The 24,348-nt window shown below is 56.4% G+C and overlaps 1 protein-coding gene across 1 annotated transcript in view; it reads right to left on the bottom strand.

The window, feature by feature from the left end:
- Positions 1-24,348, bottom strand: part of CCDC33 (coiled-coil domain containing 33) — a 102,096-nt gene that overhangs the window by 65,952 nt on the left and 11,796 nt on the right. Inside the window, 1 exon segment of the mRNA XM_057489057.1 lies at positions 11,659-11,819. Within this exon segment, the coding sequence (XP_057345040.1) occupies positions 11,659-11,819 (161 nt within the window).

Below are 24,348 nucleotides of genomic sequence, written 5' to 3'. Positions count from 1 at the left end.
TGAGCCATCTAACAGTTTGGTGAGAGAGCTCATGCTTCCTCTGTTGAGGAGGTTCTTCTGGGCTGTGAACGCTGCTACATTAACTGCAGCACTCATGGGTGAGGAGTCGTCCAGAGAGCCCGTGGGAGGGGGAGCTGCAGCAAACACTCAGAAGGGGAGGTGTTGTGCGCGAAGGGCACCCAGGGCCCGGGGTGGGAAGTGGAGATGGTCCTCACCAGCGCTGCTCCACCCCAGAGGCTCCCAAAGAAAGGACTGTGGGGCAGGCAGGTGGGCCACAGGCTGAGAGCCAGGGCGCCCTGTGTGCTAGCAGCACCAGCCGCGGTCCTTCTGGGCCCCCCTGTTCCTCCAGGAAGCGCTCTCGGAGCCCCTGGTCCTCACTGCCCCCTGTTCCTCTGGACTTGAGTGACACAGTGGCCTGGATCTTTGCTTGCCAACGGTCACAGCCCTGCCCCTGTGCACATCCATTCTTGTGGGAGTTCCGCCTCCAGCTCCAGGGGGCCAACTGAGGACTCCCTTCTCCTTCAGCTGAGAGGCAGTGAGACATGATGGTGACAGCAGGGTCCCTGGACTCAGAACACCTGGGTTCCGAATCCCGGCTCTACCCTTTAGTAGCTGTGTGATTTTGGGCAAGGTGCATAACCTTGCTGTGCTTTACTTCCTTCATCTGTGAAATGGGACGATACATGCAGGTTTATTGTGGGCATGAAGAGAATTAATATGTAAAGTACTGACACATTGTTAAGTACCATGCAAGTGATAATAATAATAATAATAATAATAATAATAATAATAATAATTTTAATTGCCCCTGGCCGGCTGTCTCCCCATCTTCTCCCCAACTCTTGGTCTACAACAGGGGGTCTCTGGCTGCTGTGACCAAGGTGTGGAGTCCTGGAAAGAGCACAGTCTCTGGAGCCACACAGAGCTGGTTTTGAGCCCACTGTTATCCCCTGGCCAGGTCACCCCCATCTCTGAACCTCAGGTTCCTCCTCTGTGAGTAGCACCTCCCTGAGAGGGTGAATATAAAGATAGGAAAGAATGACAGGTAAGCTCCTGGCACAGGGAAGGCCAGTTCATGTTGTCGCTCATCTGTGATATTAAACAGCTTGGGTGTTTCCCACAGGAAGCTGACCGGGGAAGCACAGGGAAACGGAGGCGCCGAGGGAGGGTTGGGACCCACGGGCTCCACCTGCAGAGAAGCCCCTCCCAGCCTCGGTGCCTCCAGACACAGTGCCTCCCCACACCTACAACGGGCGGCCCAGCACTGTGTGGGAGGCTGAGGCTGGAGAGGGGAAGGCATGGAGGCTGGCAGGTGGCGGGGCCCTTCCCCCACCCAGTGACTTCTGCTGAGTGAGGGGTGCCGCTGGGCCCCTCTCCTGGCCACTCTGGCCCTGGTTGTCCCTCCCACAGCTGCCACTGCAAAGCCGGAGGTCTGAGCCCTCAGCAGCCTCCTGCCTGCTGTTCGCTCCCCTTGACACCCCCCCCCAGGGAATGGGAACGGGGGACAGAGGGCAGCACAAGGGCTGGGGCGCGTTCAAGGGGGGGCACAAGGATGAAGTCAGTCCCTCTAAACCTCAGACATCAAAGCTACTCCTGCACAGCCCCTGGTCTTTTGTATCCCTGGGGACTTCCGGGTGCAGAGAGCAAGGGTGAGGAGGGGACTGAAGTCACAAGCAGGGCAGCGACAGCCTGTTTTGTCTCCTCCTGGTGTCGTCAGCCCCGTGTCTGCTACCTTGCTCTCTGCCGGCTCCTGGGCATCTGCTCGGAGGAATTGGAGGAATTCCAGGTGGAAAGAGATGGCCAAGGGGGTCTGCTGGTGCTGACTTCACCACGCAGACGTGGAAAGAGTTAAGCACGCATGTCTCTCTCTCTCTCTCTCTCTCTGTCCTGCCTTCCCTCAGCACACTCCAAAGAGGTGAAATAACTCTGCAGGGGTGAGGCCCCAGGGGAAGGAGGGAGGCTTTTAGCAGGTGGAGGAAGGCTGTCAGAGTAATGGCTTTTCCTAGCACAGCTGACTCTTCTGGGCCTTGATGCTATTCTAGAAACTGGAGCTCTAGGGGGGCCTCTGATTTGCCACAGAATCGGAGAAGGGGACCAGCTCTCTCCCTGCTCCCAGCCCCCATTCTGTGCCCCAGTTGAGCTCATGGAGCCTGAACTATAGGCCCCCAGGCCCCTGATGAAAGCCTCGGGGCATCTCAGAGCAGGAGGGATGGGGGCAGAGGATGCTGGCCAGGACCTGCCTCCCACACCCCATCTGCAAGACTGGGCTCCTCCGACCCTGGCCCTAAAGCCCGGGCCTGGCCCTAATGTCAGGGCCTGCGGTGGGGGAGGCTGCCGGTGCTGCCTTCTGTTCAGGGGCTCAGACTTAATCCAGCCGCGTTGGGAGGGCAGCCCACCAGGATGGAAGCGGGGTTGGGATCAGAGGCACCGTGCAGCAGTCCTGGGTCCCAAGCTGCCAGGAGACGCATGGGGCCCTCAAGCCAGCCCACCACCCACTGCGCTGGAGTGGTAGGTGTGTGTGTTTGACAAAGTCCAGCTCGGAGGCCCTGGGGTTACCAAGGGGTGGGCATCAGGCCCAGGCACAGCTGTGAGCGGGAGGGAAGGACTTTGCTTCCTTTCTGTGAGGCCGTAACAAGGGAAGTGCGGAGTCTGCGTTACCCCACCAGCCTGCCAGCCTCCAAGCTGTCCCCGAGATCTCTAAGTCCAGCTCCTGCACTCGCCCTGCCTGTCCTCGAGTCTCCCACACAACTCCAAGATCACAGCATGAACAACTGTCAAGGTCTGGCCTCCTCCTGGGCAGGGCTTTGAAAGACAAGGCTGCAGGCCACCTGGCTTGTTCTCAGTGCCAGCCCAGGACAGCCCCCAGGAGATGGGGGGAAAGGGGGGGACCCCAACTCAGGTCTTCTCTGACTGCTGGGTTCCTGGTTGGACAGGCCCTAAATCCTAAAAGACCAGAGGGATGTTCTCAGTAGCCCTGGGGAAGGTGGTGGCTGGGCAGACAGAGCAGGGTGGACGAAGAGCAGGATGTTTAGGTGGATGGCTGGTAGGACAAGAGGTCTTGTGACTTTTTGACCTGGTCCCCCACAGCCTTGTTGCTCATTTACCTGGGAAACCTAGGAGGTGGGAAAACAGGTTCAGAGCAAGATTCTTCCAGGCCAGATGCTAGGTGTGTCATGATGGGGCCTCGTTCTGTCCTGAGAAGGCAGGGTAATTCCCCTCTACCTGAACCCTCTGTACCTGCCTCTGAGCCAGCCTTCCCCACCCTCCAGAAGTCTCACAGGCAGCCAAACTCCCAGGTTACAGCCTGTCTCTATCCCTGGAAGTCACAGAAAAACCCAATGACCTTTCCCTGACCCAGGAGCCCAGCCGTGTGCAATAGTGACAGGATGGGAGAGTTGGCCTCTGCAGAGATGGTCATCTGAATGGGTTAGTCAACGTCTGGATTCTTAGGCTTCTGACCCGGTCTGGGTTGGATGAGGGGAGAGAAAGTTTCCTGAATATGGAAGGGGACCCTCCCAATCAGGGGATAGAATCTGAGGCCCAGAGGGGCCATGAGCTGTCTTACGGGCAGGTCTGGGGAGGAGCTGGCTGATTCAGGGTTGGTGGGTTGCGAGCATGGGTTGAGGTAGTTGGAGAAGAGAGCAAGGCTTGTGGTCCTCCCTGACCTCAGCCTTCTCTCCAGGCCCACGTGAGAAAAGCCCTGGTCCTCATACCTCTGGCCCTGGCCAAGCTTCCCTGGGATTATTGGGCAAAGAAGGTCAAAGGAGGAGCTGAGAGCTGAGGGAGTGAGTGTCTGATCTGAAACTCCCCTTTCTCCCCTCTGCCACTTGACCAGACAACAGCCTATCAGCAATGCCCCCTGCGACTCCCTGCTTGTCCCTTCCCCAGCCCCCAGGGCAGCTGGTCCTTGTGGGTTTTGAGCTCTTGGGAGGCGGCCACATAAGGCATGAGCAGGGCCGTTATTCTCAGCAAAGCCATGGCGCTCATCCTCGGTTTCCTTTATTAATTGGACTCTAATGAAGCATCACTAATGACCAGGGGTGCTGCGCCACTGCAGGTGGGCCTCACTTTACAGAACACGTGACTCTGGGGCGCTGGAGGCCGGCCAGCGCCCATGCACACAGGTGTGGCTCCTCCCCAGCACTGTCCCGTGGGGAGTGGAGCCTGCTCTAGAAATCACATTCTGAAGAACTCTGAGGTGAACTTTCCGGTAAAGGAAAAAATCTTTCTGGAAAATAAGATTGCTACCTCCCCCCATGCCCACCCACACTTCATCTGAAACCGGCCCGCCGTCCTCAGAAGCCCCTCATGGTCTGAGTCTCCTGGCCGTGCTGACCATCCCAAGTGCCCCTAGCCACTGTCTCAGCTGGCGGGTGGGCTCTGCTCCAACACCCCCAGCACCCCAGCAGGCGCACAGCCCTTCTTCTCCCAGGACCCCCTGAGTTACCTGGGAGTCGGACATTGAGCGACGAGGGAGAGGGTCAGGACCACCAGCTCCTCCCCTTACTCAGGGACAGGAACTCCACTGTCTCCACCTTTGTTTGGGAGCAGGGGACGGGGAGGCCTGCCCTCCCCAGGGATGAAACCCCACAGCCCCCTGAGCATCCCCGGGCCAGTCAAGCTAAAGGCCAGAGAGGCAGGGTCAGGGCTCAGGCTCGTGCGGTGTGGGCTTTAATCCCGACTCCACGGCCTCCTGACTGGGTGGTGAGTTTGGCTCCTCCTGAGTTCTGGCGCCCCGTGTCTCACAGGTTTCTGGGTGGACGGCGAGCCCCAGAGAAGGAGAGGACAAGAAAGCCCGAGTCTAAGGCGGAGTGTGCTCTGACAGGTGGGTCCAAAGGGCTGGGGCTCGGGAGAGAGGCCAGAGCTGGATCCTGACGTTCTGGAGCTTTCGGGTGGAGGGGAGGGCATGGTCTGGGGGTGTCTGGCAGGGAGAGAAGGGATGCAGGGGAGGCGCCCAAGACTGTGACAAGTTACAGGACAAAGGGCCCCGCAGAGAGAGAAGAGGGCGTCAGTAGGAGGGTTTTCCTGGAAGGGAAGGAGAGGGAGGGGGCTTCAAGAAGCGGGGATGCCTCTCAGATGGCTGGGGGATGCGTGCTCTTAGGGAGGTTCCTGGCCCCCTGGAGAAGAGGATGGTCAGTGAGGCTGGATGCGGGGCTTGAGGCTGAGTGGGTCGAGGTTCAGGAGGAAACAACAATGAGACGAGGCGCAGAGATCCAACCGAGCAGAGGTGTTTGGTCCACCTGTAAAAACTGGCTGATTTCACACAACAATCTAGATTTCTGGATTTTCTTAAAAGACTGAAACCCCCTCCTGCATTCCTCCATGGAAGAAATTGGGGTTGGGGGTGGTGGCTGGGGCCACTCCTCTAGGTGAGCCACGTGCTCTGGAGTTTGCCACAGTCGCTACTGCTCTCTATTGCATCACATACAGCTGACTTAAGCATTTCCATAACTGGCCTGGGCCCTGAAAGCATTGACTTTGCCACCTCTGGTGCCATTCCTTCTGATGGCAGCTCACCGTGAGTGCAGGGATGGGAAATGACAGAACTGTGGACAGCACGCGGTCAAGAGTAATGAATTGGACCCCAAGCTGCAGTGGCCTCCCTTACTCTTTGATCAATATTAGACCATGCAGCATCTGATCCTGAAGTCTGTGGGGGCCAGGCTAGGGGTGAGAGAAGCCAGACAGGGCCTGGAGGGAGGATCAAGCCTCCTGGTGACTTATGATGTCCAGGGGGGAAGGTGGAGCCTGTCAGCAGCTTTGCCCACACTCAGAAATAAGCCGATGAGACAGCCTGTGCATAATGCCACGAAGACACCAGGAAGGCCCCCAGCTGGGCTGCCTCATTGTCTGAAATCTCCCCATTTAACATGTGCTTCTCTTGGTAGGCATTTCCCTCTTGGCTTGTTCCGCCTGGATTCCAGTGCCCCTGGGGGAGAGCTCATGTTTTTTGGGTCTGATTAGGTGTTCCAGAAACAAGAAGACCTCAGGGGCCCTGGGCTGCAGTGATCTGGAAAGAATCCTGAGGCTTCGGTTTGGCTGGAGGGCTCAGGCCAGCCCTCCTTCTAATCACTGATGCCAGCTGTGTTTACAGCTCTGGGACGAGGGCTGTTCTCACAGAACAAGAATTCTGAGGCTCTAAGCCTCGAGGAACTGACATCACTGGAAGCCAGGTGTGGGAAGGTCAGACCACGCTGTAGGCTGGGCGCCAGCAGGGGAGATAAGACCTGACATTCCCGGCCCTGCCCAGGGCCTTCTCCCCCACCTTGTGCCTTTTCCCATCTGGCATCCTGCTAGGAGGGAAGGCACCCTGTCCTCCGCCAAAGCCAGTTGCCAGTGGCCAGATAGGGACACTCATGTTCAGCTGCTCCACTTCCAGAGGCCAGCCATGTGCCTGACCACAGACAAGGCCCTGCACTGTCCTGGGCCTTGGCTTCCTTGGCTGTCACATGGGGCTAAAGCAACCTGCCTCCCATGGCTGCTCTACTAGAGAAAGAGCACGTGGAGGGTGAGCTCACTGCGAGCTCAGCGTGGGCCATCCATCACCAGCAAGCGGGAAGTGCTTTATTCCTGGTACTGGCCCATGATCACTGTCACTGTGGGCATTGTTGTTATTTTTGCTGAGTCCAACCCTCTGAATGCTGAGACAAGCTCACAGGTCACCTGTGAGTCATATGGGGCCTCCACCCACTCTGTCTAAATCCCTGCTCTCTGGGGCCCTTGGCCAAGGCCCACAGCCAGACAGGAGAAGGTGTAGGCGGTCCAGATCCCTGGAGGGACCTTCAGACTGGTCCCCGGATCTTCTCTGGAAGTCTGAGTTAGGACCTTGATGCCAACAGTCCCCATCTAAGAGGGACAACACTGCATGAACATCAAGGCAGCGACTGAGGTGGACGGAACTCTCGGATTTTGGAATCCTAGATCCTGGCTTGGGTGCTTACTAGCTCTGTCACTTGGGGCAAGTCACAGAAATGCTCTGGGCCTCTGTAACCTCGTGTGTAAAATGAGGATAATACTTCACTCAGCTCACGGGATCGAGTGATGATGAGATGATATGAAATGTACATACACACACGCGAACGCACACACTCCGAGCACATTTGCCAGGTTTATGGTAGACCCCTGGATAAATATAACCTTCTTCAACCTTCCTCTCTTACCAGGACTTTAGAATATTGTCTTACTTTCAATACTTTCTTCAGTTAGTCACCAGGTCAGGGCTCAGTCTTGGGACAGGGTCAGGACTAAGTGTGTGCCCAGGGCTCAGTCTGTGACTAGGGTCAGGGCTCGGTGTGTGACCAGGGTCAGTTTCAGTCTGGATCCAGGACCAGGGTTCTCAGGCTTATCCCAGAAAACCAAAGAGCCTCTGAGTCTGCGCAGCTGGTCCCGCTCTGTGTTCTGCCCCTCCCGCCTGGGCCCGGGCCAAGCCTGCCTCATGCGCACAGAGGAAGCAGCCCTTCCCCTCCCAGTACTGGCTCTGTCCCTGCTCATTAGCTCTGGGCTAGGCGGACGGAGGAGCAGCTGCCAACTAACATCCCAGCCACCCATCCTTTGGCCAAGGGTCAGAACCCCACAGGATGTCTCCTGGCTGGCCCCTTCTCCACACTGCCTGCTGGGGCACCCTCCACCTGTCAAGCCCACTGCCTTCCTGGTCCCTGCTGTGCTCTGACTGGCAGGTCTCTCTGTGCCAGGCTGGGAGGCAGGTGCTGGGCACCGCTCAGGCCTCAGGATCTTGAGTCAGGACCGGAACAGTCCAGGGAGACCCTGGGCCTGCACACTGGCCCAGCGGATCTGGGTGTGGAATCTGTCTTTGGAAGTACAGCTGGGGCTCTGCGGCCTCTAGAGAACTGAGACTGTCTCCCAGGCCAGAGTATACACCAGCCTGGCAAGTCTGCAACAGCCGCATGGAGGCCAAAACTTACATCCTGGCCACAGGAAAACCAAGACTCGGAGAAGGGCAGAGACTGGCCTGAGGTCATGCAGTGAGTCAGGGGCAATGGGCCAGACTGGGTTTTCCTAATTCCATTCTAGCTTCTCTCCACTGCCCTGTGCTGTCTTCTGATAAGACTCATGTGCCCACTGTGAGCTTGCTAAGGGTACTCCCCCACCCCAAGTCATGCTTTAGACATGGCAGCATCTGCCTAGGTTCCCAGGGGAGGTATTCAGACATTGAGAATACCAGGTGAAGTAAATTCCCCAGAGTCTCAGAGCACGTTAGAAACAGCCAGATTCATTCACTCATCTGTTTGTTCATCCATTCAATAATTATTTATTGACAGCTTCCTATGTTCCAGATACTGCAGTGAATAGTATAGAATGGTGAGCAAAACAGACCTGGTAGTTGCTCTTGGAGCTAGTGGGGCACCACGGGGGAGGCGCTGAGGAAGAGTAAGCCAACACTCAGATAAAAGCACATATGCCAGTGAACCTGCAGCTGCCACAATGGGGAAGCACATAGTCCCACGGGAGCATGTAATGGGGGAGGATTTGGCCTGATTTGGGAGGTCAGGGAAGACTTCCTTGAGGAGGTAATGACTTGGCTGGGATCCAAAGAGGGGAGGTGAAGGGAGCGTATTCTGGGGGAGGGAGTGTGCAAAGGCCTGGGGTGGGAGGGAACAGGTTCTGCTCAGAGAATGGAGGGCTTGGCAAAGGCCCAACCACGCTAGGCCTGGAATCCTCTGCACCCTGGGAGCAGCGAGAAGCCACTGGAGGGTCCCAAGCAAGGGCTTCTTTGGTACTATGGTGCCACAGTAGCAAATGGGGACCTGCCTTTGAACTGGGTTTGAAGAAGGGCAAGATTAGGTGTATGAAGAACAGAACCGTGCAGCAGCCTAAGGTGGATCTGGGGGAGAGAAGCAGGCAAATTCAAGAGGTAGAAGTTGATACGACTTGGTAATGGATTGGGTGGGAGTGAAAGGATCTGATTAGTGATGTCAGAATGGGGCTGAGGTCATGTGGAGAAAGAAGAGTGACCTAGGGTCAAAAGCTGGGGTAGGCCAACATTTAACGCCAGGTAGAGAGAGATAAAGGGGTGTACATGGAGGGAAATAAGGGAGAGGCACAGCTTGGAGGCCAAGAGAAGAAAGGGCTTTTCTTTTCCTTTGGTCATGAGTGGCTGATGCCACCGAGAGGTCATGAGGGATGAGATGCCCGCCTGACACAGAGCAGGCATGGCAGTCACCTGCGACTTTAGAGAGAGCTACTTCCGTGATGAAGCGGGGTCAGACTGGAGAGAGGGCCATGGCTCACACGGAAAGAGGCGGAACCACAAGACAGCCAGGTGGCCCTGCTGGTCTGGCATAGTCACCGCTGGAGGACGAGCCCTATTATTAGATTGGCTCAAAGGGGGAGCCTGCGTAGGGATGAGGTGGCCATGTGCCAACCTGGGGAGGCTCCATCTTTGGACTGGAATCCTCTTCAGCTCCCCACTAATGGGGTGAATGAATGAATGGCTTTGGGGCACTGTCAGGCCCATGCTTCAAACCCACCTCACTCCCCACCACCACGAGCCTGCCTGCCAGGCTGCAATAAGCCCAGAAAGGAGGGTGGAACTGGGCAGAGACAGGAGTCTGCAGGACCCCATCCCCGATCTGAGGTGAGGTGACGTGGGTGGTGGCTGAGCAGGAAACTAAGCTAGGAGACCAGCTGAGGGCACCGGAAAACACATGCAGCAAAGAGATGAGAAAAATGTTTTGAAAGAACGTGAATATATATGTATTATTTAATATACATTTATATATAATATTTTAAGCACTGAAATATTTACTGGAAGAAAAAGGAAAACTTTCATGGACTTGCTTACACCCTATTGCACACTTTGTTAGTGTGTGTTTGGAAGCAGACATGCAGGGGTGTCATATTCTTTCTAGGGTCCTAGGGCTGCTGAGGGTCTTGGTCCTCTGGGTTGCTGCGTGGGGCTGGGGGGCTCACACTGAAGGCCCCTCTCGGGTCCTGACAGCTGGGCCTGCCTTCCCTGAAACCCTCCCTTCTGCTTGCACTTGCATCTCATTAGCACCCCCTCGCTGGTGGCAGCTCAGCCCCGGAGCCCTGGAACGCAGGCAGCAGGCTCGCCGGCTCTGCTCCCTGCCCCCTCACTGGGTGGAGATGGGGGCAGCGATGAGCTCCCCGCACCCCCGACCCCTGGCCCAAGCTCCAGCCGGCTTGGCTCCCGCCGCGCGTTCCCAAGGCAACCGGGTGATGGCGCTGATCGCGGTGACTGCTGAGGAGCAACGTGGGCGCCCAGCACCCCTCCTGCCGCCCAGGCTGGATTGGTGATAGGCAGGGCCTCAACCTCCCGAGATGATCGGCCATAACTGGTTTACGGAAATAGCCGAGGGGAGAAGGCAGCTCCCTCCAAGCCCGCTCCCTGCCGCCTGTCCTTCACCGACGTCACGGGGTTGGGGGATGGGAGGGCCGGGTCGCCGCGCTGCTGGAAATGGGGCTTTTGAAAGGAGCGTTTCACCTGTTGTGTCCCGCACACCATCCACCCTCCTTTCACTGTGTGGGGGTGCGGGGGTTGTAGCATCCTGTTGGGAGTTTGCTGCAGGGTCTCCTTGACCCCTAAGTCTGTGCTCAGGCTTCTAACGGGCATATTGCTGGGGAAAGGAGGAGACCTGGGGTCTGTCCCCGGGAGCCCTATTTGGGGGATAGGGGAGCAGCACACAACTTGATATATAAGATCTCACACCACTGTTGCCACATCCTGTGGGGCTCCAGAGGAGAGAGAGCAGGGGCTGCCTGGAGGAGGAGGTGCCATGAAATGGCTTCGGAGGTGGGATTTCATCAGGTGTGGGGGGAGGGCTGCGGCAAGGACTTTCTGAAAGGAAATGTGGGCAAAAGCCTGTAGGTAAGCCCTGAATGATGGCAGTAGTGGAGGAGGAGGGGGGGTGGAGGGTGGCTTATGTGCAGGCCTGGGGGCCCCCACTGTCTACAGAGGGGGATAAGGGGCTGCAAACCTGTGGGAGAGGGTTACGGCCCAGGGACTTATCATCAAGACCGAGGCCCATCTCCCGCATTGCAGGTTGGCTGGATGGAGACTGACCACTGACGCCCTCCTGGAAGTGGGAGGCCCGTGGGGAGGGCAGTGGAGATGGCAGGGCAGGCCTCGCTTGGGTCGCGGGCTTGGACAAGTGTGTACCTGACTGCAGTTGGCAGGAGGGGGCCGTGGGGTGCATTAAAGGACCAGAGCCAGGGAAAACCCCATGATGGGAATGGGCGGAGAAGGGTGGGGGTTCGTGAGAGCCCGACCCCAGGACTGGGCATGGTGGGGTGGCGCAGCCTGAGGCCAGGCCAGGCAGGCCTCAGGTCTTCTTCCTGTGACCCCCACCCCCACCCCCACTCCGGGCCCAGCCCGGGCCTCTGCATCCAGAGGCCCTGCCCGCTGAGGTCGAGTTGTGGTCAAGCCCTGCCCTGCTGGCCATGGGATCAAGGAGTGGCTCTTCCTTCCTCAGCCCTGGCGAGCAGCTCCCCACACAGCAGGTCAGATGCTGGGCCTGACATCTGCAAAGCCCACAGCCCCTGTGTGATTCGCACTTGGCCTTCCCCTTGGGGTAGCAATCCCAGCCCCAAACCTCTGGGTGCTCGTGTTCCAAACCACACCTCAGTTTCTGCTCACAGCCCGAAACCAGCCCCTGCTCCCACTCTCAGCCAGCTACTTACACTGTGACATAGGGCCATGGCTCGGGGCCATCCTTGCAGGTGGGTAGGTTGGTGGCCCTGTGGACAGTGACCATGATGGTCCCCTTAGAGGGAGACAGGTGGCTGATGACAGATTCCTCACTCTGGGAGGTGTTTGGGGGGCCTGCAGGGCTCTCAGTGACCTGTGGAAGAGCCAGAGCTGAGTGGCCTCTTCTGGTGTGGTTGCCTTCCCATAATTCTTTCCCTCATAGCTTCCCTCCAAGTGGCTGTGTGGATAAAATGAGACTTCCTGTGGCCAGGATTCTCACCTGGCTCTGGTTGACTAGCTCACTGAACACCTGTGAGCAATACGTGGCTGTTGACTCTATATAAAGAGCTCCGTCCAGTGCTCCACATGTGACACGGTGGCAGGGCTGCAAGGCTGCAGGAGAGCAGAGCAAAGGCTGGAGTGGTGGCAGCACCGAGGACAGAGGATGGCTGTGCAGACAGAGGGGCCCAGAGGCAGAGACCAGCTTGCTGCCTGCAGACTCGCTCTGAGTGAATGGGATTTTAGTGACTGACCTGCACCTGGAAATAAAGTTGGGTATAACCCTTTCACCCCAAAGAACGTTTTGCTGTCAATTTCTTTGGTCACAGTGAATCCATAGCGAACTTGCCTGGGGCTGAAACTCTCCCTCTATCACCTCCCACCCAGTCTGGGGCTAGAGGGGCACCTGCCTTGTCCCCCTTTTCTCCCTACCTCTGGTGCATACCTCACAGCTCTCTCAGTCCCTCTTGCCTTTCCCCAAACCTAGATCCATCACTTCCTGCAGAATGAGACAGGCCACCTCCCCTTTCCAGCCCAGTCCTGCCTCCAAGCCTTTCCTCACGCAGGTGCCCTGGCCTAGAATTCCTAAATCCTGCCTGTTTTTGCAGTCCTAGCCATTGGTCTTCTTCTGTCTCTCTGGTAACCTCACTCCAGTCCACCTGTCATCTCAGGTCCTTCCTGTGCACTGCACTTTACAGTTTACAAAGCTTATCCACATCCAAGGAGCTGTATATGTCAATGGAGATGAATGACTATGTCTGTCCCAAACGCCTCATCCATCTTCTCCCCAGAGAACCCTATGGGCCAGGACGGAGGAGAGGTGCTGGCCTGCATGGGGCCTCCTAGGCTGGTTGTTCCAAGGAGACACGTGTGCAGTGGCTCAACAGCTTGTGGATTCACAGCCCAAAGGACCATGGTGCTGAAAGCTGCCGAGGGGAGACAGGCTGCAGCTGGGGCAGTCAGGGAAGGCAGCTGGGAAGAGGAGGCCTTAAAGGGTTGGGAGAACATGCATGGCTGGAAAGCAGAACACTGGAGCTGAGGCAGCAATGTGGAAGGGGGAGGGAGCTTCCCGGGGCCCAGGGCAGCCTCCTTTTGGCTTTGGAGACAGAGGGAGCCACGGAGGGGGACAGAGCTGGGCCATCTGCAGTGAGTAAGCACCATAGGGTAGGAAAATGGGGCTGTTGTGGCTTGGGGTGTCCTGGTCCTTCCTCTGCCCGGCTGCCCGGCTGCCCGGCATTCATGCCCAGTGCTAGATCACAGCCGACCCAAGTCAGTCCTTGCTAGGCCTCAGGTGGCAGGAGGCCCCCCTACCTTCATCTCTCCTACTGATTAGTCAGCAGCATCAGCTGATGTGGGGGGCCACAGAGGTGCCCTCCGGGCCCGGGGAGAGGGCTTGTTTCCTTTCTGGCTCTCTCCCCCCTGCCCCATCTCACAGAGCAGCCAGGGTGGCCCTTCACCAATTTCAATCAGAAGCTCTCACTCTGCTCCAAACCTGCAGTAGCTCCCTGTTTCACTCTGAGCCTCACAGTGGCCTGCAAGGACCGTCTAGGAAGCTGGATGGACACTAACCTTGCCTCACCCCTGGGCCCTTGCCCACTCACTCCAGCCGTGCTGGCCTCCTAGCGGTTTCTCACAGGCACCATCTTGGCCCATGCCTCCCAGCCCCCTCTGCCTGGACAGCTCCTCCTCTACATGGCCCTCCCTGGGGCTCGCTCCCTCACTCACTGCAGGTCTGACGTGATCAGAAAGGCCTTTGTGGTACAGGCTGAGGTCCCTGCCTACCAAGACGACTAATTAGGAGGTGAGAACCCATCCCCCAGCCCCAGAAGTGCCAGCCCTACAGAGAGACCTGGTGCTTTCCTCTGACTGGGGAGCAGCCCCTCTCTGCAGGGCCTGTCACCATCTGCAGAGGGGTGGACAGTTACCCTGCCCCCTGCCCCCTCTCACCTCATCCCCTTTGTTGCTGCGAGGGCACAGGGCCTGGCCAGGAGCGCCCAGACGTGAGGTCCAACCCCAGCAGACAGCAGTGGGAGGAGGGGAAGGGAGGGCAGCGCTCAGAAGGAGCCCCTGCCAGGTGGAGGGGGAAGGTGGGGGCTGCCCCTTCCCTCATAGGTCAGAGAAGTTGCCTTGCCAGTGTTCCACCCATTCCTCAGCATGTGGGATTAATGGGATTAATACATGAATCAAGTGATATAGAAATCAAATGTACAAATGCATATGACCTGATTGTTTCTCCTACAAGTCCTGATGCACGATCAAAAACAGAATGATTAAAGCCAAAACAGTTCCTACAACTCGTGACCGCCCTCACATGGTTTCGGTGTCCTGGAGCATCACGCCCTAGGGCTGGACTCAAGGTCAGATAATGATCATGTGTTGTTTATGTGTTGAACTCCCTACTCAAAATTCTTTGGATGTTTGGGTTCATTTGCTCAATAAATATGAGGAGTGCCTTTTTGGCCTCACTCTTGCGCTGTGACGCCTTGAGTCCCCTGGCCGGCCCTTCAGGTCTTGGATATCTCATCGTGTCTCCTCCCTTATCTGCGGGACAGAGGCGGGGAGGGACCAACACCAGCACGCAAGGCTTAGTGGCCCTGGAGCAAGACTAGCAGCCTGGGGGTGAAGAGATGCAGGTTTCAGCCCAGCTCAGCCCCCAGCTCTCTGTCCAACATCTCTGAGCCTTAATTTTCCCACCTGGTCAGTGCAGATATCTGCAACTGTAGTATCTGTAATTCAGTCTTCCCAGTAGTTGGCCTCAGACACCTGCAGCAAGGTCAGGAGAGGTGACTAATGTCTCCCCCAACACTAGCTTCCCAGGAGCAGCCTAAGATGGTGGCTCCATCCCCTTTGTTGCTGTGAGGGTACAGGGCCTGGCCAGGAGCGCCCAGACGTGAGGCCCAACCCCAGCAGACAGCAGTGGCCCAAGGGCTCTCACTGACTCCTTGGCAGCCGACCAGGCTTTGCAGATCAGGACCATGAGCTGTGCCCCTTCTCCATCTGCTGCTCTTCTGTGCCTCCCCGTGGGACAGCCTTCTGGGAAATAAAGCTTGCAGGGGCTTTGGCGAGAACTGCTCGTGCTTTACTTCTGGGCATGAGGCCAGCTGCCAGGCTGGCGCCTCCTGGTGAGGCCTGAAGGCATGTGCCTGCTGGGCAGGCTGGGCCCCAGGCCAGGGAGATCTGGGGCCAAGTGGGAGGCCTGGAGTGGGGACAGAGAGCCAACCTCTCTGCCTTCCCCTCTTTCTTTCCTGGGCTGGATGGGAATCTGCAGGCGTCCCTCAGAGATGTGCCTGCATCAGGACCAGTGTCACTCCCCCACACCCCTACCCTCTTGGGCCTGTGATGGAGAATTTATCCGGGAGTAGAAAGTGAATGTGCTGGGCTACATGTGGGCAGTGAGCTGTGGGTGGTGACAAAATACCCCAAGTCTCAGGTTCCAAAAACCTATCTGTGTGGGAAAGATGAACCTGGGAGGGAACCCACTTCCCCTGAACGTCTCCTCTCAGTCGGCCGCAGAGCTAGATGGATACTTTCTCACCACTGGCTTTTCAGGCTTATGCTCCTTTATCCCACCCAACTGCCAGGGTGCAGAAATCCACGGGCGATGTTTGCAGGCAGGGGTTTGGCTGGTTCACCAGCTGGACAACGCACAGTGGTGGCTGGCAGGACCGGATTGTGGACACTGAAGTCCGCCTTCTACCGCAGCTCAGCCCTCTCAGCTTCTCTACTGGGGCCAGGCAGGCTGTTTATCCGAATGCCTTACCCATCCTGACAGTCTGCCTTGCCCTCAGTAAGCCAGGATTAGCCAGCAGGTGTCTTGGGGGACCTGGAGCTGCCCATCATTCAGGACATTTGGACAAGTATGGGGTACAGGGAGGGGATGGGTGGGAGTAGGAAGACTGGACCAGCAGTGAAGGAGTTAATGGCCTGTTTGATCCAGCTCCCGGGGCAGGGGCTTAAATTGGCTGTGGTGGGGATGGGGATGAAACCTGATGGACTCCTCCAGCCCTCCAGAGCTCCCTCCCTCGCCACCCCCAGCAGGCACGGAGGCCATGGGAGCGAGGAAGCCCAGTTCCACCTCCCGAAGGGCCCTGCCTCCCAAGGCCAGGGGCGGGGCCGGGAGGCTGGAGGTCTGCGTGCCCCTGACCAGTCATTTGGGCAGGTTGTCGGACCCCAGAGGCCTTGGTGTCCCCAGCGGTAGCACAATGGCTCTGATGTATAACATGGTCCTCGTGTTCCTCTAGGTTCAGCACTTGAACTCGCCCGGGAGTGGTGATGGCTATGGTAAGGCCCTTCCGGAGCTGCGCAAACAGGCTCAGGAAGATGAAAGCCTCTCCCCAAGGTACGTGCTTAGCTCGCGGGGCGGCGTCGGAACTGGAACTAGGGTCTGTCTGCCTCCACTCTCTGCTCTGCTCTCACCAGTGTGCTTTGGATGTGACCTGCTTCCTCTGGGTCACCAATGTATGTGCCCCCGGGCTCGTGACCCAAGTGGCCGGTACTTGTCACTACTAACAATACGAGTTGGACTTGGAGCAGGACAGGCTTTTTAAAAGATGGCACAAAAGTCAGAAATCATAAAGAAAAGGATTGATAGATGTGACTACATTAAAAATCAATGTCAGCTTCTACAATGGTCCAAAAGTTACCAAAATATAAAGAAAAGACAATAGGAGAAAATATTTGTAATATACATAGAAAAGGACAAATATCCCTAATACACATAAAGCACTGAAACTATAAACATTACCACAATAAAAAAGATGTGATGGAAGATTCACAGAAGAAGGAATGTGAAGGTGTGATTCTATACACACACAACAGGAACATCCTTATAGGGGATTTCACACAGCTATTAAAAATGTTTCCCAGAGCTATGAATCAAATAAAACGAATCTAATCTGGTTCCTTCTCAGGACTCCCCTGCGCTCTCCCTGGATCCCCAAATGCAGCCTGAATGAGCTTCAGGAACCAGCTGGCAGGTTAGGGACCCCAGGTCAGGCCAGCCTGGCACATGATTCTGAGCCTAGAGGCTTAAAGGGGGAGGAAGAGGTCAAAGGGAGGAGCCAGCACCAGGAACCACACGCACCAAAGTCAAGGGTAAGGAGGTAGAAAACACACTGGGGTGCGGGCACCACTAGCTATTCGGTTTATTTGATCTAAGCGTGTAACTGCAGAGGGTGTTCCAGGTGAGCAAGAACCAGTGTGCCTTTGGGCTTAGCTCTTCCTGATGTCATTGTCAGGAAGCTGCACAGCTGAGGGCATGGGCTCAGCCTTACCAGTGAGCAGAAGGTAAGGGAGCCCTTACACTGAACTGTTTGCATTTCTTTGCACTGAGATTCTTGTCCCCTCCTGAGGGTCTTGCTGCTTGTCACAGTTATTTATTAAGCACCTTCTATGCACCATGCACTGTTCTGAGGGCTGGGGATACAGCAGTGATCAAAGCAGACAAAAACCCCTTTTCCCCAAGAGTTGGAAGCACCTGTGGTCCAGGGCAGGCGGCTGGACCAGGGCTGGGAGGATGTGGGGGCAGGGGGAAATCTGTGCTGCCAGGGCAGCAGCCTGGGAATCTCCTGGAAGACCTGGGAGGGTGACAGTGAGCCATCTCAGTGGGCTCTCTGAGCCTCTGTGACCCCAGCAACAGGAGGGCAGAAAGCCCTTTCCGCACTGTGGAGAGTACTACACCCAGTTCAAGTTACGTTTCCTTCTGGGTCATGAGGAGGATGGGAAGAAACAACAAGGTAAAGGTGGTAGGAGTTGATAACACCTGCAGGCGCACCTCATTTCAGATCCCATGTGGCCCAAAATATACGACACCTAACCTAGGAGAACCACAGAGACCACCTCACTCCCCATTTCACAGCTGGGAAAACTGAGGCCCAGAGAAGGGGAACTTCTGACATGATTTGGGAACAAACAAAACAAGGGGCTTGGAAGGAGAGATGAGTTCATGCAGGTGCGTGGCCTGCACCCCCAGGCCTTTCCTTTTTCTTTTTCCATCCCATCGTCTTGGGGACAGGAGAGTCTGGCCTTGTTTGAGAATCTTGGGGACCAGTGCCTGGTATTGGTGGGTGAGCAGTCATCAGTCCTGCCCAGACAGCTGGCCTGGGCACCTGGAGTCTTTGGGGTGGCAGTTTGGATTGTCAGTGTGGTCTCAGAGCTCTGGGACCCGGACAGGGAAGTGGGGTCAGGGGGGCAGGGGAGGCATGGTCGTGGGGCTTTCTCAGCAGCGAGACATTCTGCGAATGGAGGTGCCGTGGGGGCTCTGGGCCATGGGCAGCTGGGCAGAGGTCAGCAGCTGGGCACCAACTTTTGGCACCAAACCAAAAAAGGAAGGTAAATACAGGGCTGCCCTCTCTCTGTGCAGACCTGGAAAGGTAGTGCCCTTTTCCACCCAGCTGGGTCACCTGGCAACACCGTGTGATGTTACAGGGCAGAGCAGAAGTCACGCAGACCGCAGTGGGGGAACCCAGGAGCCCCTCCTGGAGCTGGGTCCTACTGCTTCCTGGCATCCAGTCCTCATCCTTCCTGCCCTTGGTACCCCAAACAACCCAGCAGCCGAGGTGCACACCCACCCTGAGTGCTCAGTCCCCCGCGGGTAGGGAGGAGACAGGCAACGAGGAGACCCAGACGCGGCGCACCAGGAATGTGCACCTTGGCTGGCAGACTAGATATTTCTGTTAATGAACCTGCAGCCATGCCTCTTTGGGATCCTATAGCCTTTCATTTATTTAATAGTAATTGTCAAGTTCAAGGGAATGATTTTCTTTTGCAGATGGAGGAGAGATGGAGAATAAGTAGATATGTTATTGTAACCTTGTTTCTTAGATTGGGTGGTCAGTTAATGGGGGATCATTATATTATCGAAAGTAAATTATAAGTAACTAAAGAGGGCTGTGTATGGGTCAGAAGAGGCTCTAGGGTGTGGATATGGACCCAAGATTATGACTAATTCTGAGCTCCCCAAGAAATTAGTGCAAAGAACAATTCTTTTTATTGAGCGCTTACTACATGCCAGGTGTGGTTCTAAGCGCATTTATGTGTGGTGAGATGGCAGAATGGGGAGCGCCTGGTTCCTGGTCTGGGGTGGGGTGCACCCTCTGGGGAGGTGAGGTCCAAACTGGGCCTTGAAGGATGACGAGGAGCCCTAGGCCTGGCAAAGGTGACACTGTCCTGGGTGGGGTTGAGAAGTGTCTGGAAGACCCCTGTGGCCTGCCTGATTATTCTGCCAGCTGTTTTAGGCCCCATACTGAGGGTTCTTCCCATTTTCTTTGGTTTGAGGGCAAAGAGCAGGCCCAGCCTGGCAGCAGGAGGCAGGAGTCTTTGCCTTTCTGAGGTCTCCTGGCTTCCTGATCCTCCGACTCCAGAGACAGACAGAGAGTCAGGCAAGATGGGGTTCTTCCCGATTTTGAGACAGAAAAACTAAGGCTTTACCTTTGACTGGAACTGAAAGGCCCAGCCAAGGGCACCCAGATGGTTGGGGATGGAAGCGGGAGTCCACTCCCAGTTTTCTCCCTTCCAGGCCTGCCAAGAGTGGTGCCCCTGGGCCAATACTGTCACAGCCCAGCCCGCATGCCCAGCATCTCAGTGGATGGTTCCCCAGCCTCCACAGGCTGCCACCCCTTTCCTCTCAGTCCCCAAGCTGTGGCAGCAGTTTGCGAGGAGGGGTGATACAGGGGCCAGTCATGGCTCGGTTCAGGGCCCTGCAGCAGGCTGGGAGGGGCCAGATCCTGCACCCTAGGCCTCCTCACCTGCCTCACTGTGGCCTCTGCCCTGCAGCTCCTCCCTGCACCCAAGTGGCTTTCCTGGGGCTCCCGCAGGCTCTGGGCTGTCACTCAGCAGCCCTACCTAGCATCTGACCTTTCTGCCACTGTGGCCCCAGCTATTGACCTTCCTGCCTGGGAAGAAGATAATGCAGTTGGATGCTGGTTCCAGGCCGTCTGGCTCCAGAGTGCTTGCAAGCCCTGCACGCTTAGCAGTCGCCAAAAAGAGGGCCTCCCGGCCACCTCATTCCATGGCTGCCCAGGAGCCTGGGGACACTCACTTCTGCGCTACACTAACCGTCCCTCACGGAGCTGCTGCTTTCTAGCCAGGAGGAAGGCATGCTGAGTGTGGCTTTTCTACTTAAGACACGTGAACCTACCTACCTGCCTCCCAGCCACTCAACCTGCTTCATTCCCCTTCCCCAGTAAGGGGCGCTCTCCTCCCCAAACCAAGGGAAATGAGCCGCTACCCAAATGTCCAAGAAACTTCTGTCTCCCTGCCAGGGCCAGCCCCAAGCTGCGATGACTCAGGGAGATTCCAGAGTGAGGGGAAGCAGGTAATGACTGATCTCCTAGTTACTAGGTAACCCGCCCCTTCCTTCCCCCCAGGGGAGGTCACTGGGAGTTGCACCGTTAGGGAGCTACAGCTCCAGAGGGGCAAGCGGGAAAGACCGGTCCTGCTTCCTTCCTGGCTTTGCACTGGACTTGCTGGCCAGCAGGAAGGCATGTGGTTCATGCTTGTCCACACTCCCTCATGCTGTGTCCCAGGAGCCAGCTTCTGGGAAGGCAGCCCTTTGGGCCTACCTATCCTACAACAAGTCCCAGGGAAGTATGTCTCTCAGAGCCTCCAAACTTGGCCTTTCTTCTCCCTTAGTCCAGTTCCAAACCCCTTGATGACCCCCCCACTACCTCTCCCCACTCCTCCATCCATCCCACCCCACCCCACCTCCCTGCCGCAATCAATTTCTCTGCATTTCTTCTGGGCAACTGAATTGGGCTTCTGGGAACGGGAAGGGATGGATGAGGTGTGAAACTTAGTGTGATTTTGTAGCAAATGGCAGCTCATAGCTGCGTGATCTTAGTTCAGAGTTCTAACCCTCTCTGAGCTTTGTTTTCCTCCTAAGCCTGGGGTAACTCGGGGCCGCTGTGAGGACTGCAGGACACGATGCCAGGGCAGCATTCAGCACTGATACTCGGTTAAGTGCCCCGAAAGTGTTTGCTCTTTTCCGTGCTGAGCACCCTTGACTTGACAGGTTCCCGCAGAGGATACGGCCAGACAAGGAAACCTCCGGGGCCGCCTGCACAGCTTCCCTCCGTGCTGGGCCTTCACACCCACCCCAGACACTCCTCTTCCCTCTTGCCCAGAGCCACTCTGTTTCCAGCTTCCAGGCCCATCCCCAAAGCCATACGTTTCTCCAAGCAGTCCTCCTCCAGAAACATCTCTTCCTTTCCTTCCTAAATCCGATTCGTCCTTAGGGTCCAGCTCCAGACACTTCATCTGGGAAGCCTTCCTGACCCCCTGCATCTCCCGCTCTGACCATCCGCTCTTTCCAAGGTGATGCCTGCCCATGTCTGTGCTGCGGAGTCCACTCCCCCAGGTAATCAGCCGGAGGCAAGGGTGGGGACCTGGCCAAGTCCCTGGCCTCCCCTGGTTTTTGACAACTATCAACAGGCAGCTCTCTTAGAGGGTCAGTTTGCTCTAAACGCCACTGCCACTCAGCCCCAGAAAGTCAGGAGGTGCTTTACTGTTGGCTGAAGAGTGGCAGTTGCCAGGAGAGCCCCCTCCTCTGATTGCAGTGGTGATCCAGGCAGGTTAGTCTGCCCGGCCAGGACCTGCAGGGGCTACTCTGACTTCACATCAGCTATAGGCTTCATCTGGGAGATTTTGCAGAGATATTGGGGGGCTGGTTCTGCCTTGTGCTCTAATTATGTCTTCCTGGGGCCCGCCAGGAGCCAGTTCACACTTAAAGGCACTGGACTTAGTTTGAGCTCAAGTCACTGCAGCCGGAGCTCTGCTGGGGCACCTCCAAGCCCCTCTCTCTGTGGTTCTGCCCCTCTGGCCTGTCCTCCTTCCACACCAGAACAGCAGCCCAAGGACAGGAGTGTCTGCTCCCCCTGAGAGCTCAAACCAGTGAGCAGGTGAGTGTGGCTGGAGGGCACACCGGAGTCTCCTCTCCTCTGCCCCAGGTGCTGGGTGCCTCCTATTTGTACCACAGATCCACTCTCCGTCTTCTCCCTGCTGTGCCGTGTTCCGGGAGCTGACCCATAGGGCTGCCAGCAGGGGGTTCTAGTTGGGTCGGATTTAATGGGAAGGCCAGCAGAGACCTAGGAAGCTCGCTGCTAGCCGGCTGTCTGCATTGGCTGGCCCATCTGCCCAAGGCCACCTGCCTGGCAGGCAGTCCTCTCCGTACAGCTGCCTATCCTGGTGGTGGCCATGTCAGGCGAAGGAGTAGTAAAGGTTCCTCTCACTCACGTATCCCCCAGGGTTACTTCACTAACCCTCGTTTTCCTAAACCTCACCCTCAACTTTGCGAAGAGTCCCTCTACTAAGCTCCCCTTAAATGACCAAATTTGAATGCCAGCATTCTCCTACCAGGACCCTGACTGATGCACCTGTAAGCCCTTCTCTGTGGGCTGGGCTCTCATGAATATCCTGGTATCGCCACCATCACCTTTGTATCCTGCTAAAGTTTAGTGAGCACTTACTATGTGCCAGGCGCTGTGCCCAAAATTTTACCTGCGTTGTCTCATTTAATCCTTATATTCATGCTCCTCAGGAGTTATTATTGTTATTCTATTTTAAAAATGAGGAAATAAATGTTCTGAGAAATGAAGGGACATGCCCAACCTTTGAAGGGGCAGAGTCAGGATTTGAATCCAGGTCTGCAGGCTCCAAAGCCTGTGATCCCAACCACCAAAACATATTGCATTTTCTTTTTAATTATGGGGAAAGGAGTCTTATCACTCCTTCCTTACTCATGAAACTGGAGCAACACGAAAAAAGTCAAGTCCAGAGGTGAAAACACCGGGCCTTTGAGTGAGGCCAGATAGATGGCTCTGTGACTATGCCACCCACTGACACTGAAATCAAGGGAGAATGAGATGGCACATCCTGGAGACAGAGCTGTGCATGGCTGGGCCGGGGCTCTGTAAGCCAGGGCGGAAGCCAGATGTCTAAAGGAGGCCATTCTATCCAGCACAAAAGGGTGGCAGGGTTGTTTGGTGGTGTCACGGTGCCCGCAGTTTAGGAGTAGGATCACTTGCTGAGGGGAGCTCGCCCCAGTATCAGCCCCTTAGATGCAGGCTGCCTGCTGGCTGAATGGGCCACAGAGGGATCCTGGGAGAGCTGGGGGACCGCCCTGACCTTCCTCTGGGCCCTTACTATGCAGTGGTAACCCGGATCAGCTCAGTCAACTGCTAGGGGCTAAGTGCAGATGCCTCCATGTGTTCTCACAGTTGTCCTTAAAGTCCTGACCCTGTCGCTGCATCTTGTTCTCATGGTGCCCTGGGACTGACCAGCCTGGCCCAGAGCCACCACACTGGGCAGCAAAAAAGCACAATGGCTTGGAATCAGCCAGGCCCAGCTTTAACTCTGCCTCTACCGGGCCCTGCAGCAAACATCTGGGCGAGTCCCCTAACACCGTAGGCCTCATCTCCTCCTCCGCAAAGCAGCGAGGACAATCCTACATTGTAGGAGCACAGCGAGGATCAGGAGAAAGAATGGCTGCCCTGCACGTGACAGGCAGCACCCAGACGAGCTTCCCCCACATTTATGCCAGGTTATGCTATAACCTCCAGCTTTGCACCAGGAGACTTGGGGTGATCGTTAATGGGCACACTGTTCTCCTTGTTGGCTGACACAGCGTTCCTTTGCTCAGCAGGCACGTTTATTGATCATTGTGTTGGAGGAATCCTCGCAGTGTTTGGCAACCAGAGCTCTCGTTTGGGGCTGCCCAGGTCCTGCTGTCAAGTCATGAATCACTTTACTAAAGATGAGATGTGGATTTGGGGCATTTTTCTTTTGAAAAATCAATAACTCATTAACAAGGGACTGAATAAAGGGGGAAATGAAAGCCACCTGCCATTCCTGTCCGTCAGCAGGGGGCAGATGCAGGCCCTGCTAAGTGGGGGGGTGTCCACTCAGGGTGAGTGGTCTAATGGACAGTAGGCTTGACTGGTTCCCTCACCCTGACTCTTCCACATACCTGACCAAGGCCCTCCTTTGTATCAGTAAACACTTCAGTAGGGCCCCATTGCTTGCAGGAGATTCTAACTCTCCCTGGAGATCCCTGCAGCCTCACGGTCTGCTCAGCCCCGCCCCTCCAGCCTCCTCACGGCTGATCCCTGCCTCACACCCATGCTCCAGCCACACTACATGCCTGCCGTGCCCTGAAGGGGCTCTGATCTCTCCAGCCTCCTGGTCTTCCTGTATGCTCTTCCTCCTGCCTGGACTGTCCTTCCCCCTCTGCCAGCCTAAATAGCTCATGCTGCTTCTTCGAGCTCCAGCAAACTTTCCCTGAAACCTTTGGCCACTGCCCTCACCCCTACAGGGACATTGGATCCACCACCTGGTGCCAGCCCCTGCCCTGGCTCATGACCCACTGCTGACTTGCCTGGGAGAGGGGGGCAGGGACTGTACCTGGTGAT

Source organism: Manis pentadactyla, chromosome 11, assembly GCF_030020395.1.
Source record: "Manis pentadactyla isolate mManPen7 chromosome 11, mManPen7.hap1, whole genome shotgun sequence".
Lineage (NCBI taxonomy): Eukaryota > Metazoa > Chordata > Mammalia > Pholidota > Manidae > Manis > Manis pentadactyla.
This window is presented reverse-complemented; position numbering and strand designations above follow the sequence as displayed.